Here is a 14,010-nt window from a genome sequence, read left to right as displayed (position 1 = left end):
ATCAAACTGGTATAGGTTATAAAAGATGGAAAAAGTCAGTATTAAAAGGACAATAAGAAGTCAGGGATATTAATTCACTACTGATAAGGCTAGAAATTGGTCCAGCCGTTCAGGAAAATAATTTGGAGTGAAGGAATAAACAATACTACATCATTCAAACTCTCTTGAGTGTAAGTAGAGACTTTATGTTCAAAAATATCCATTGCAGCACTATGTATAACAAACTTTGGGAAAAGCATGTCTAGTAATTGGGAAATTAATTAACAAATTGTAGATAGACATATAATGAAATACTATTGCACCATGAGGAACAATGAATAGAAAGAATTCAGAGAAACTTGAGTGGATTTATGTAAAGAGCTGCAGGGTTCAGGAAGGAGAGCCTGACAGTAGGACACGTGATTGTAACAAAGAAAATCAAGACAACATGGAAAGACAACAAATGCAAGGGAAATATAATGAATAGACAACATCAGTACCAAATTACTGATTTAGCCTATAATCTTCTTCTCAAAAAAGGTAAATGGGGGCAGCTAGGTGGTGCCGTGGATAGACCACCAGCCCTGAAGTCAGAAGGACCTGAGTTCAAATCCGGCCTCAGACCAAGCACTTGACACTTACTAGCTGTGTGACCCTGGGCAAGTCACTTAACCCCAATTGCCTTAAAAAAGAAAAAAGAAAAAAATGTAAAATAATAAAAAAATTAAAAAAAATTAAAAAAGGTAAATGGCAAAAGTAGAAAGGGATACATAGTACCCATTCTAATCATTTTTTATAAAGGCCAGTTTGCTTTTCAGGAAATGTACTGAAATGTAGTCAGTTTGTAGGTGAGTATGTTGGAATGTTTATGTCAAAACAAAATGTGCCAATAATTTGTTTAAAGATTCTTTTACAGAGGGTGACATTTCCTGACCCTGTCCCCCAATTATGGAAAGCTCATTATTTGTAGGCCTCTAACTTTCTCTCCACTTTTAACAATATTTATAAATGGAAACTCAGTGGTTCTGAATCATTGCTGTAGACTTAACGACCACTGACTGCAAAAATATGATACATTTATGTAATAATGCTTTGCCATCTATAGAGTGCTTTCAGTCATGCATTTTAGTGTAAGGCAGTGGGATTCCTACAAATAAAGCATTGTTTGTTAGGTCACCTGGGTTCAGATATCATCACTGATGATCACCAGCTCTCCAGGCAAGTCACTTGTCTTCCCTGGGCCTTAGAATTTCCGCGTCTGTAAAACAAAGGTTAGACTGAGATCTTTTTCAGTTGAGCTTAAGAAGTTTGTGAGAAAGATTGTTTAGTTAGTGTTGTCTTCACTTTGTAACTTAGGAAACTGCAACTCCGAGGACGTGTGACTTAGCCAAGGTTATATCGCTATTAATTTGTAAAGCTAGAGCAAGGTTCCTACTCTTCTGATCCTGATCCAGGTCTTCTCCATCCGTAATGTCACACTTCTCTTACGAACCTGCTACCGTGCTAGGTTCTGCAGGGGTCTAGGAAAATACGTGTACCCGCCCTGTGCTGAAGAATTTTGTAGTCTTAATGAAGACAAGCCTTACTTGGACTTTGACACATGCAGAATTTACATACATGAAACTCACAGTAAGCATAGAAATCAAATGTTTAATTGTGTGGAATCGACTGTGCTTTATTGAAGTTTAAAGTTGAGGAAAATCACTTTGGGAAAAGAAATTGTACCTGAGGATAAATATTTTAAAAAAAGGAATTTTTTATAATTAGATGCTGTGGAATGTTTATTCCATTATTTCTCCCACTTCGATCAGTATTCTCAGCTATATATTAAAGATATCTGAAGTATCGGCTCGCGACCATCAAATTAGCAAAGATAGTAAATATGGGCAAAATTTAGCATTGGGGGAACTTGAAACAGTTGCTTAGCTAACAGTACGTTTTATATGTGTTCATTTCCATCTCTTAATGAGGAGGTAAAAATAATGGTTTTAGAAAAGTGAAAATATGTGTGTACAAATTCTTAGCTTACTTTTTCGCCCCTGAAAACCTACCATGTAATTGCTTTCTGGTTGCCTGTGTGCATTGCTCCCACCATAGCAGTGTTTGCTGTAAGTAGGGAAAGGTCTATTCTCTTGCCTTTTCTTCCTCAGAACATGCACCTCCCAAACAGACTCCAAGGACCCAGCCACAAGATGAAGACTTTGAAGGGGCTCCGTGGAATTGTGAGAGTTGCACCTTTCTGAATCACCCGGCATTAAATCGCTGCGAGCAGTGTGAGATGCCGAGGTACACTTGAATCAAGAGGAGGCTGTTGAGGCTGAAAGTGAAATTCTGAGCACCCACAGAGGAAAAGGGAACCTGGCGACTCCTTCAGACCATCTGATCAGTGTTTTCCTTTCCAATTTCCCAAGGGGAAGGAGATTTGAAATAGTATCCACTTGTCTACCACACTAAAGAAAAAAAATGAGGGGGATGTTTTTCTTTCTTAACCACATTGTGTGCTATGTTGAAGGGATACTTGAAACCAGGAAAGGATTCACTCCTCAAAGAATGTATACAGGAAAGCCAAGAGCTACTCCTGTTTAATCCCTATGGCTATATTTACTGCTCAGTGGCCCTTATTTCTTAAACTTAGAACTTTGAGTCACAGTGCAAACTGTTACAGTAATCCAGACAAACTGTGACATGCTAGTGCAGACTTACCTGATCACAGCGTGCTGGAAAAGAACGCTTCCCTGCTCTGCCAGGTTGTATCCTGCTGAAAAAGAAGTCAGGAAAAAGCAACCAGATTATTTTGTATGCAGAGTAATCAGAGGGTGTTTGTAATTGCTGCTTTCTTCAGGGGTAATTTCAATCTCTGCACACACGCACACACACACACACACACACACACACATATGTCAGGACATAGGCATGAGCCTTATTTTACTGAAGGTACAATCAGAGGTGGTAAAATCCCTTTTGCTTGTACAGCATTCGTTAAGCTGTATCAACACTGGTAACTAACAGAGACCTAATTATGCCACATAATGGATAAAAAAAAGTTACTGCATGCTTTTATTAGGCTGTTGTGTTTTTACAGCTAACAAGTCCCCATAAAGTCTGCTTTTATATGTGACACTCATCAGACTGTGCTTTGCTAGTAGTACAGTGAATGGATGCCAGATGCAGACCAGTTCCAGATTCCATTTGGAATACTTGAGCTCAGCTGTGGTTATGTATGAAAAGTGTTGGCACCCTGTTACCTAGGCCTTTTCTCAGCTTCCAATTTTGTGAAGAATTCATGATGTTTACAGCACAGACAGTAATTTGTGCCACAATCCTGATTTAGCTGAAATATAATCAATATTAGCTATTAAGGTTTATTTGCACATTGTTAATAAACCAGCGTGTTGGAAATTGCACATGGCTAATTTTGTAAAGTTGTCCATTGCATTTTGGGGAAATAAAGGGATAAAGGGCTGGTCAGGAAATGTTACTAGTAGAATGATGAATACAGAGGATTTTCAAACTAAATCCAACTAGTATAGCTATGAAGTTGATATCCTTTATTCAAAGGTAATATTAATCATTCATGAAATCTAAATAGCTGTATTACAGCACTCCATGTTTATGAAACCACAGCTTTGGAGTGTGGGTAAATGAATGTAAAGTAAAGATCATATATGATGGATTAAGATATCACCACTAATGGAAAATTAGGTATAAGGGATTTTATTATTCCACTTTCTTAGTATAATTTAAAGAACACATATTTTCTCTCCCGCTGATGCCATTTTCCTACTTTGCTCAGATTAGGATTCTGTAATTTTTCCTCATGTTGATGAATCAAGACAGCTGTAAAGTTAGTAGGTCTGCCATTAGTAAAGAGAAACCAGTTGTACTACTCTATTAGAAAATTGATCTCTGGCAGATCTTGAGAAGCAAGCTGCACTAATAAATATAACAAAACCAAAGGCATCAAGAGCTCTTAATAGTTTTCTATCAATGACCCAATCAGAGTCCATCAAAATTCTAATGATTTCATCCTCCAGCACAACCTCAAAGGTATTTTTCTCATCTGTGGAAGAATATCTAAAATGTGTCATTTTGTCTCACAGAATAAGCATTTTGGTGTGTAATTGTGGAATCACACTGATAAAAAACATCTCTACCACAACCATGGCAAAACTGAAAATAGTGGTGAGAAAGTAGATGAACAAAAAAAAAATTATTGACAATGCTTTTTCAAAGGGTTCTGTAACACTGGTATCTGTTAATCTTGTGTTTTCAGCAGTCATGTACCAGTCCTACTGTTTCTATACACCAGTGTCTTTGCCTTCCTGTGGTTTCACATCTGTTTATTGATGGTCAGCCCTTTTTAAAAATAATATTTTAGGGGTAAAATACTGCTTGGTGTCACTCCAGCTAAAAACTTAACCATTGAAGTATGCTGGCATTTTAGAGTGGCAGCAACCAAATTGACTCTTATCAGTTATTCAGCTGAGAATGGAAGTAGCATGTTTGAAAATATTTTGATATTTTATTAAGACCCTGTAAAACTGGCTTTTAGGAAATTCTGCATGAAATACATCAAAGTAAATAAGTTGTTACCATACAGTAGATGCATGGTTTCTGGTACTGGGTGATATTAGTCAATCATAGGTTTCACCTGCCAGGGAAAATGGGAAAAAAAAAGATGTGCTTGGATAGTTACTTAGAGTGGATATAAGAGAAGTAGAGGTTAATTTTAAGGAGATTTTGTGTATGCTAATTTTCTGACTCTGTTTAGATTGTCATTATTTTTTTAAAAAGTGAAACTTTGCCACTGATAGACTAGATATGCTTAAATATTTAGCGTATAAAAAATGTGTGCCTGTGTCCAATTTAAGCATTAAGTCACCAAAATTTAAGAAGTGGGCAATGCCTTTGAAAATTAGAATCTAGTAATATTGGCATAGACAGACAATGGCATATAATTGAAAATTACATTAACTCCAATCCAGCCTGGGAGGTAATATGCTGATGCTGTTTTGGTCAGTCAGTGTACTTCTGGTTTCTAATAACAGCATTTCTGTTAACATGCTACTAGGTTGATACAGATGGTAATGTACACAGTAGAACAAACTTTTATGACATTATTTCACTATACTGATAAGCTTTTTTTTTAAAAGTTATATTTAACTATCTTAAATTATGGAATAGTTCTCTAAAATTTTAATTGAGAATAGAGGAGCCAAAGTCCTTCCAAGCACCCTAAAATGCATTGAATTGATATTGTTAACTCTCTTTGGTGGTAGAGTTAGAGGGCTGAGGAGGGGTCAGGGAAGGAGCTGGTTGATAAAGGAAGCTGAAGAAAATGCATTTGTAAAGCAATAGTTTTAGAGCAACAGATTAATGATAGTAGGGAGAGGAGTGGTGCTATTATGTTTGTGTATTTGCCACAAAATGGTAAGTGTGATGAGCAGTGTAATGTTTTTAAAGAGCTGGTCTCAATCTTAGTACTTTTTGATTATGATGAAAAAGAAATCAATGTCTCAGTAAACTTTGTTATTGCTTTATATGTCACAATTATCTGGATCTCATAACTAGTCTTTCTGTGACAACGATTATATATAGGATTTTGAAAGCAAATCACAAATTCCTTTTGAAATGAATATGAATGAGGAAAGCAAAAAGGTAAAAATTATGTTTAAATGTATAGGAAAATTGATCTTAAAAAAAAGTCAGTGGTACATCCTGGAATGTGAAAATGTCTTTTTCTAGTTAAAAGTTCAGTTATTTTAGTTTTACCAGTGTTAATGAAATGACTTCATGCCACAGTGATTGTGTGTGTAATACACACACGTGCGCGCGCGCGCGCACACACACACACACACACACACATACATACATACATAAATATATATCTGCAGAAAACCAGAAGTAAAAAGTGTACTTTGCAAAGCCAGAATAATTGGGCACTGACTGTTGCATCACTACTGTATCTTACGGAAAGATTTGACAGTATTTTCCTATTTTTAATTTTGATGGCATTTTCCACATTCACCAGAGGTACATTTTCAGTATTATTTACATCCTCAAATATTTAATACACGTAGATTTTGCATGACTTGAGCCTTCAAAGGTTGATGGGATTATGACATTAGTTAATTTTAATTTTTCAAAGCCATGGAAAGTTTTTTTTTTTTTTTAAAAAGCTGAGCATTTCTAAATTTTTATTTATGATGATACCAATAATGTATCTAATCCATATTTCCCTATTGTAACAGGATTGATCGCATTTTTTTCATTAAAAAAGCAAGAGCTTAATAAATCTTGTAAATATGGTGTCTCTATTTTAGATTTCTGTGTACGCTGTGAATGAAATTATTTTGAGATGAAATTGTACAAAGGCATTAAAAGGCTATGCATGCATCGTACCTCCAAACAGTACATATTCGGAGAGTCGCAGATTCCTGCAAAATAAATTAATAAACTAAGAAAACACTACATTCTGTATCACTTTCTGTGTTGAGTTGAATATGATGAAAATTATTTTTAGCTTCAGGATCTATATTTTTATTCTGAAGAACTCTCTACCCCACTAATACACTCTTCTGTTATATTTCTCTTAATTGCCAAAAAAAAATCTAAACAACTGTCAGTATATTTTAAGTTCATTACTGTTTTTTAAAAATCTAGTAAGCATATAAACATAGGTTTGCATGCCAGTAGAAAATTTATATGAATCAGAGCACAATATTGTTGTCTGTATTTCTATGAAGCTCTATAATTCTGCACTTTAACATTTGTTATGTATATGTAAAAGGATGAAGATTTTTGCTATTATCTTGAGATAATTCAGGTATTTATAATTAATTCTGAAAAACAATGTAGCTACACACACCTTCCCTAGGCCCATCCTTAGCCTGCTTTTACCAGGCTTTGTTTGGGAGTAGTTGAACATATATTTATTTGAAATGTTGAACTTTGGTATAAATGAGGGTATAGGAGTGAAATACAAATAAGACTCAGTGGAAAGTACTCTCTCCCATTTTTATCTACTCAGAATTAATCATATTAACCCTTATTGCTTTTGAATCAGAAAATGTATATTTTCAGAACTATAGTTTTTTTGCTAATGGTTCTTAGATCTTTTTGTAGTTCTTCAAATACTTAGATTACCATTATAATCAGGTAATCTGTTTGCGATCTGAGCATACTTTGAGGTGATTTTATTTTCTTGATTGACCAAATCAGTTTTTAATTAAGGTTTTGAGGAAACTAGAAAATTCAGTGGCTGTATCTTTAAATAGTGTAAATCACATTTTCTGATTTAGTATTTTTGTAGACTCAGAGGAAAGAACAGTTTGGAAAATGTAAATAGGATTTCTTTTTTGCAATATTTTATGGCTTTCAGTGTGGGTTTTTTTTTACACTAAATGAAAATTATATTTTGTTGCCTAAGCACATATAGTTAAGGATGACTTTGGCACAGTCAGTTTATAGTGGAAATAAAGCTAATTTTGAATTTGAAATTTTTTTTCACAGAAAATCCATGAAGAAGAACAGTGGACAAGTATAATCACAGATTCAACATTTACATTAGTTGGTGGTGGTGCTAACATTTCCTAACTGTGTATGGGCCTGATATTCAAATTAGAGCTCTGCTTTCACTAATATTAATAGCTGACATTTATATAGTGCTTTAAGGTTTAGATCACATTTTACAAATATCTCATTTAATCTTCACTACAACCCTGAGAGGTAAATGGTATTAAATGACTTGTCCAGAATCATTCAGTAAGTCCTAGAGGCAGGATTCAACCTCAGATTTTACCAAGTCCAAATCCAACAACCATGCCAAACTGCCTTTTCATCATGGTGTGGAAGTGTTGGAGGCTGGCTTTGAACTCAGGTTGTCAAGGATTCCAGATCTAATGCTCTTCTACCTGGTTTATTTGTGAGTGTAGTTACTGTGAGAATAAACCAAAAGAAATGACAACCCGAGATGATAGCAAAAACAGCGGTGGGTTGTCTATACATATATTTGTGTAGATAGTGTATGTGTTACTCTGAATAATGATTACTCTGAAACCTAATCACTCTATGGACTTCATGCAGACTGTACACATACACACATACCTTCCAGTCAAGATAGCTACAAAAGTGGAGACAAGCACTTAAGTTACCTACTCTAGCAAAAAACCTAAACATCTCACTAGACTGAATAATGATTAAGGAATCCAATAACATTACAATATACTACTACTTCCACTGCAGAGGAATCAATAAAATGCCCCAGACATTAGGAAAGGAGGCCACCAGCAAAGCTAGCTCCAGTACAAGCAACCAATCTGGTACCTACCCAGCATAACCAGTCACATTTAGTCTGTGAGGCCATATGTTGGAAAGCAAGATCAGAGGGTTCGTATGAGAAGGCCTTGGGGTGGTCAGGTACCCACAATTGTACGTTGGGAGCCGCTAGGCCAAGAAACAGACTAGGTCATCCTTGGGCTGCAAGGTACAGAGATGCTGTAGAGGGCCCTAAATATTCAGAACTTGATCTAAAAGATACAGGAGTACCTAACCTTGTTAGGTGAATTATTGGCTCAGGAATTGGCAAGTCTCAGGTTGAGACTGATCAAGACTACCACCCCAACCAAAAACACTGCAGGGAGAAGAAACTGGCCCTGATCAAAGCTTCAGTTCAGGAACTAAAGCTGGAAAGTTGAATAAAGTACTTTAAAGAATTGTGGATCCAGAGATGCCCCGAAATCCTACCTATAAGGATATTGTCATAACTACAAGCATAGACTCAAAGATAAAAGTGGATTTTCAAGGACTGCATTATGTAGGAGAAATGAAGCAAGAGATAAATAAAATATCTAGAGGAAAGAATTGGAAGAATAAATAGCTTAAAAGAGAAAGTGTTAAGCCTTAGCTGATTAATGTATGCCTTGAAAACTAGAACAAATCAAACAAATGACTCCATGAAACAGTAAGAAATATTAGAACTAGATAAAAAAGATGAAAGAACATGTACTCTCTCTGCAATCAAAAACAGACCTTGAATACAGGTGAAGGAAATATAAGAATCACTGGACTTGACTTAGTATAACCAAGATAGTGGAGCAGAGGGAGCATTCAAACCAAACTCTTCACAACATTTTCCTCCAAACAACTTTAAGATAATGTGTCAAATTAATTTTGGAGCAGCATAATCAACAAAAACTCGTGGTGAGACTTTTTTTTTTCCTGCCCAAGACAACTTAGGTTGGAAGGACAGATTTGTAGCATTGGTTACATCAGCTGTAGATCTTGGAGGCAGCAGCAACAGCAGTTTGAAGAGATCTCACTATCCAGAGACAAGGAGAGAATTGGACAACTGGTCATGAGAAGACTACAGGGGACTCTTGTCACATTGGATGCAGGACCAGGTGCTGTTGGGCAATTCTATTGTTCGTTACCTGGGTAGCAGTTCTAGTGTGAAGAGGAGTCCTTGTGGTCACAGGGCAAAGAGAGAGCAGAGGCCCTAGTTCCAGGTTGCAATTCCAGGGTGAGAGGAGCACTAGTGCCTGCAGTTGCAAGGGAGCAGGGTTCCTAGCTGGGTAAGGACCAAAGTGCAGACCACTAGAAGAGTGGCCACATCTCTCCCTGGGTCATACCTCCTTGAAAGCACCAAAAACTTACAGATCATCAGAACTAGCTCTGGAAACAGAAGAGTAAAGAATCTTGAAGCTTGGGACAGTGATACCTCCTACCCCCAGGAAAATAGCCCAACTCTAACATAAAGTTTAAAGTCAGTAAGTTGAAAAAAAGGAGCCACAACAACAAAAAGAACCTTGACCATATGGTGATAGGGAAGCTCAAGATAAACTCAAAAGTAGAGAATGATGTGAAACTATCTTCAAGCAAAGCCTCAAAGAAATGCAGATTGGACACAAACTCAACAAGAATTCCTGGGAGAAGTAATGGTTTTTTTTTTTTTTTAAAAGAGCAAAAGCAAAAAAAAAAAAGAAAAAGAAATAAGATGGGTAGAGGAAAAATTGGGGAAAGAAATAAGAGCAATGCTAGAAAATAATGAAAAGAGAACAGCTTGATAAAAGAGGCCCAAACAAATACTTGAAGAAAATAACACCTAAAAAAACAAAATTTGCCAAATGATAAAAGAGGAACAAACCCTTACTGAAGACAAGAACTCCTTAAAAAGCAAAATTAGCCAGAATGTAAAAGAGGTACAAAATTTTGCTGATGAAAATAACTCCTTAAAAAGCAGAATTGGCTAAATGAAAAAAAAAACATATAAAACCTCACTGAAGGAAATACTTAAAAACTGGAATTGGTCAAGTGAAAGTGGATGTCCATTAGACATCAAGAAACAAGAAAACAAAGTTGAGAAGAAAAATAGAGAAATTTTTTAAAAAGTGTGAGATAACTCATAACAACTGACCTAGAAAACAAAAGAGGGATAATTTAAGAATTGTTGAACTAGGGGGCAGCTAGGTGGCGTAGTGGATAGAGCACCGGCCCTGAAGTCAGGAGGACCTGAGTTCAAATCCGGCCTCAGACCAAACACTTGACACTTACTAGCTATGTGACCCTGGGCAAGTCACTTAACACCAATTGCCTAAAAAAAAAAAAAAAAAATTTTTTTGAGCTACCTGAAAGTCATGATCAAAAAAAGGTCCTGGGCATCATATTTCAAGAAATTATAAAGGAAAATTATACCAATATCTTAGAACCAAATCAAAATTGAAATAATCTACTGATCACCTTCTGAAAGTGATCCCAAAATGAAAACTCCCAGGAAAATTATAGCCAAATTCCAGACGTCACAAGATCAAGGAGAAAAGATTGCAAGCAGCTAGAAAGAAACCATTTAAATACAATAGAGCGACAGGATTGAACAAAATTTATCAGCTGCCACTATGAAGGAGTGGAGAGAGGATTTTGATATTCTGATAGGCCAAGGAACTAGGATTACAACCAAGAATAACCGACCTGGAAACATTGAGTGTAATCCTTCAGGGGAAAAATGAATATTTGATGAAATAGAGGATTTTCAGGAATTCCTAATGAAAAGACTAGTGCTGAATAGGAAACTGGACATCAAACACAAGACTCAAGGGAAGCTTAAAAAGGTAAACATGAAGGAGAAATCATAAGGGACTTAATAAAGTTAAACTATTTACATTCATATTTGGGAAGATGGTACATGTAAATCCTAAGAACTTTAACATTATTAAGGTAGTTAGAAGAAAGCTACATAGACAGTATGGATGTGAGTCATTTATGTTGGAATGATCTCAAAAAAAAAAGATGATAAAAAGTGACACTGGAAGAGGAGGGGAGAGGAAGAATTGGAAAAGTCTCATAAAAGAGGTGCACAGGGAAGAGCTTTTTACAGTGGAGTGGAAATGGGGAGGGGCAGGCAACACTTGAACGTCATTCTCCTATGAACTAGTTCAGATACGAAGAATTCAGTTGGGTATAGAAATCTATCTTTCCCAGTAGGGAAGTAGGATAAGAGAAAGGGGTGGTGGTGATAAGGGGGAGGGCAGATTAAAGGAGGCAGTGGTCCGAAGCAAAACTGACTTGAGGAGAGGCAAGGTAAAAGGATAAACAAAATAGGATGAAGGGAAATACATAGTAATCATAATTGAATGTGAATGGGATGAACTCATAAAATAGAAGTGAATAGCAGAATGAAAACCAGATTAGAAACCAGAATCTGACAATATGTTGTTTACAAGAAACACATTTGAAAACTAAGACACAAAATTAAAATAAGGGCTGGAGCAGAATCTATTATGCTTCAGCTGAAGTAAAAAAAAAAAAAGGCAGAGCAATCAGGATCTTGGACAAAGCAAAAGCAAAAATAGACCTAATTAAGAGATAATAAGGGAAATTAGATTTTGCTAAAAGATACAATAGACCAGGCCAGCACAACATAGTAGGCTTACAGCCTACCAAAGTGGCCTGTGGTTGGTATGTTATGCAGGCCCATTTTACATCCTCGATATAGTTTGTGGACTGCCTGAAATCTTTTCGTGGGCCACAAGTGGCATGTGGGCCATATGGGCCAAATGTTGTGTAGGCCTGCCATAGACAAATAATACCAGTAGTAATGAACAGGTCACTAAACCTATCCAAGTCTATCAAAGTAATCACACAATGTGGCTGTTGCTATGTACAGTGTTCTCGTGGTCCTGCTCATTTCATTGCATCAATTCATATAAATCCAGGTTTTTCTGAAGGCCACCTGCTCATCATTTCTTATAGCACAATAGTATTCCATTACTTTCATATACCATAACTTGTTCAGCCATTCCCCAATTGATGGACATCCCCTCAATTTCCAATTCTTTGCCACCACAAAAAGAGCTGCTATAAATATTTTTGTACATGTGGGTCCTTTTCCCTTTTATATGATCTTTTTGGGATATAGTCCTAGAAATGCTATTGCTGGGTCAAAGGGTATCCATGGTTTTATAGCCCTTTGGGCATAGTTCCATATTGCTCTCCAGAATGGCTGGATCATTTCATAACTCTACCGCCAATGCATTAGTATTCTAATTTTCCCATATCTTCTCCAACATTTATCATTTTCCTGTTTTGTCATGTTAGCCAATCTGATAGGTGTGATGTGGTACCTCAGAGTTGTTTTTATTTGCATTTCTCTAATCAATAGTGATTTAGAGTTTTTCATATGACTATAGATATCTTTAATTTCTTCCTCTGAAAACTGCCTGTTCTTATTCTTTGACCACTATCAATTGGAGAATCCAAATTCATTTTTTAAAAAAGTTTTCCACGATTAACTGCATTTTTATTACCTGGAAACCCCTTTATAATACCTACATTTTGGACGCACTGCAGACAACATAACATCATCATAAATGTTGTTTATTAAACATTGAAGTTTACAGATTAGTGTGCACCAATTAGCGATATCGATGTAGTTGGAGAGTATTGTGCCTTCTCCAAGCAGCACGGCGAGACCCTCCAAAAGTATGGTGGGATTTGTGACCCTTTCCAAGACCCCCGCTCTTCTGGCCAGCTGAAGTAAGCCTGCACATCGGGGTTTCGTCTGATAGCTTTATGGAATGGGTCAATAAGAATAACCTCAAATAATTTGTAGGTTGAATCTTCACCCACCATGTAGAAGTTCAAGACTCTTAGGGTCCCACAGTGGTGGCCAGCACATTGTTCTGCTATGGACTAAAGGCTCCTGGCAAACTTCAGCTGATTGACACCGTGGTGCACGGGTTTACCATAGGTTGCACCCTTGGGAACTGGACGCTTTCGTCCACCACGTGGAACACGAGTATGGTAGATGACATAACCTTGCATGGCCTTGTACCCCAGTCTGCGAGCTTCGTCGGGTCTGGTGGGCTGCAGGGCTTGGTGCAGGGCAGATAGCTGTTGGTACTACCAGCAGTGCATCCACAGGAGGAGCCTCATGGCATCTCATTGCTTCTTCCTCCATAGCTCTTGGATGTATTTGTAGGCCCCCATCCTGGCTCATGCCTAACCTACCTGATGGCTGCCACTGACAAGAAAGAGAGAACCCAAATTCTTAAAACAAAAATTAAGAGAATAAGACAGTAACACTACACTAATGAGGGACCTCACTTTACCCCCTTTCCGAAGTAGAAAAATCTAACTACAAATAAGTTAAGGAGATGAATAGAATTCTAGAAAAGTTAGATCTGATAACCTCTGGAGAAAATTGAATGGAAATAGAAAGGAGTATACCTTTTTCTCAGTTGTACGTGGCACCTTCACAAAAATGGACCATGTATTAGGGCTTAACAACCTCACAGATGAATGCAAAAAACCAGAAATATGAAATGTACCTTTTTTAGCCCATAATGCAATAAGAATTGGATTCAATAAAAGGCCTTGGAAGCATAGATTAAAAATTAATTGGAAACTAAATATAGATAGTTCTTCCTTAATGTAAATTCATATTATGCAAATTTGACTCCTTGACAGGCTAGCAGTATACCGTGGGCAGGCTCTAGCTTTAGCTCTCATCCAGAGGTAGCAGCCCCACACCAGGGG

The 14,010-nt window shown here is 36.8% G+C and overlaps 1 protein-coding gene and 1 pseudogene across 1 annotated transcript in view; one reads left to right on the top strand and one right to left on the bottom strand.

Moving 5' to 3' along the window:
* Positions 1-6,450, top strand: part of TAB3 (TGF-beta activated kinase 1 (MAP3K7) binding protein 3) — a 62,194-nt gene extending 55,744 nt beyond the window's left edge. Inside the window, exon 9 of the mRNA XM_027842042.1 lies at positions 2,130-6,450. Within this exon, the coding sequence (XP_027697843.1) occupies positions 2,130-2,275 (146 nt within the window). The 3' untranslated portion in view covers positions 2,276-6,450. The remainder of the gene's footprint in view (positions 1-2,129) is intronic.
* Positions 6,451-12,887: 6,437 nt separating this feature from the next.
* On the bottom strand, positions 12,888-13,461 carry LOC114027777 (annotated as a pseudogene).
* Between the last annotated feature and the right edge of the window lie 549 nt (positions 13,462-14,010).

This window comes from Vombatus ursinus, unplaced genomic scaffold (assembly GCF_900497805.2).
Source record: "Vombatus ursinus unplaced genomic scaffold, bare-nosed wombat genome assembly UNPS02004827.1, whole genome shotgun sequence".
Lineage (NCBI taxonomy): Eukaryota > Metazoa > Chordata > Mammalia > Diprotodontia > Vombatidae > Vombatus > Vombatus ursinus.
The sequence above is the reverse complement of the archived record's forward strand: the minus strand, read 5'-3'. Positions and strand labels throughout refer to the sequence as shown.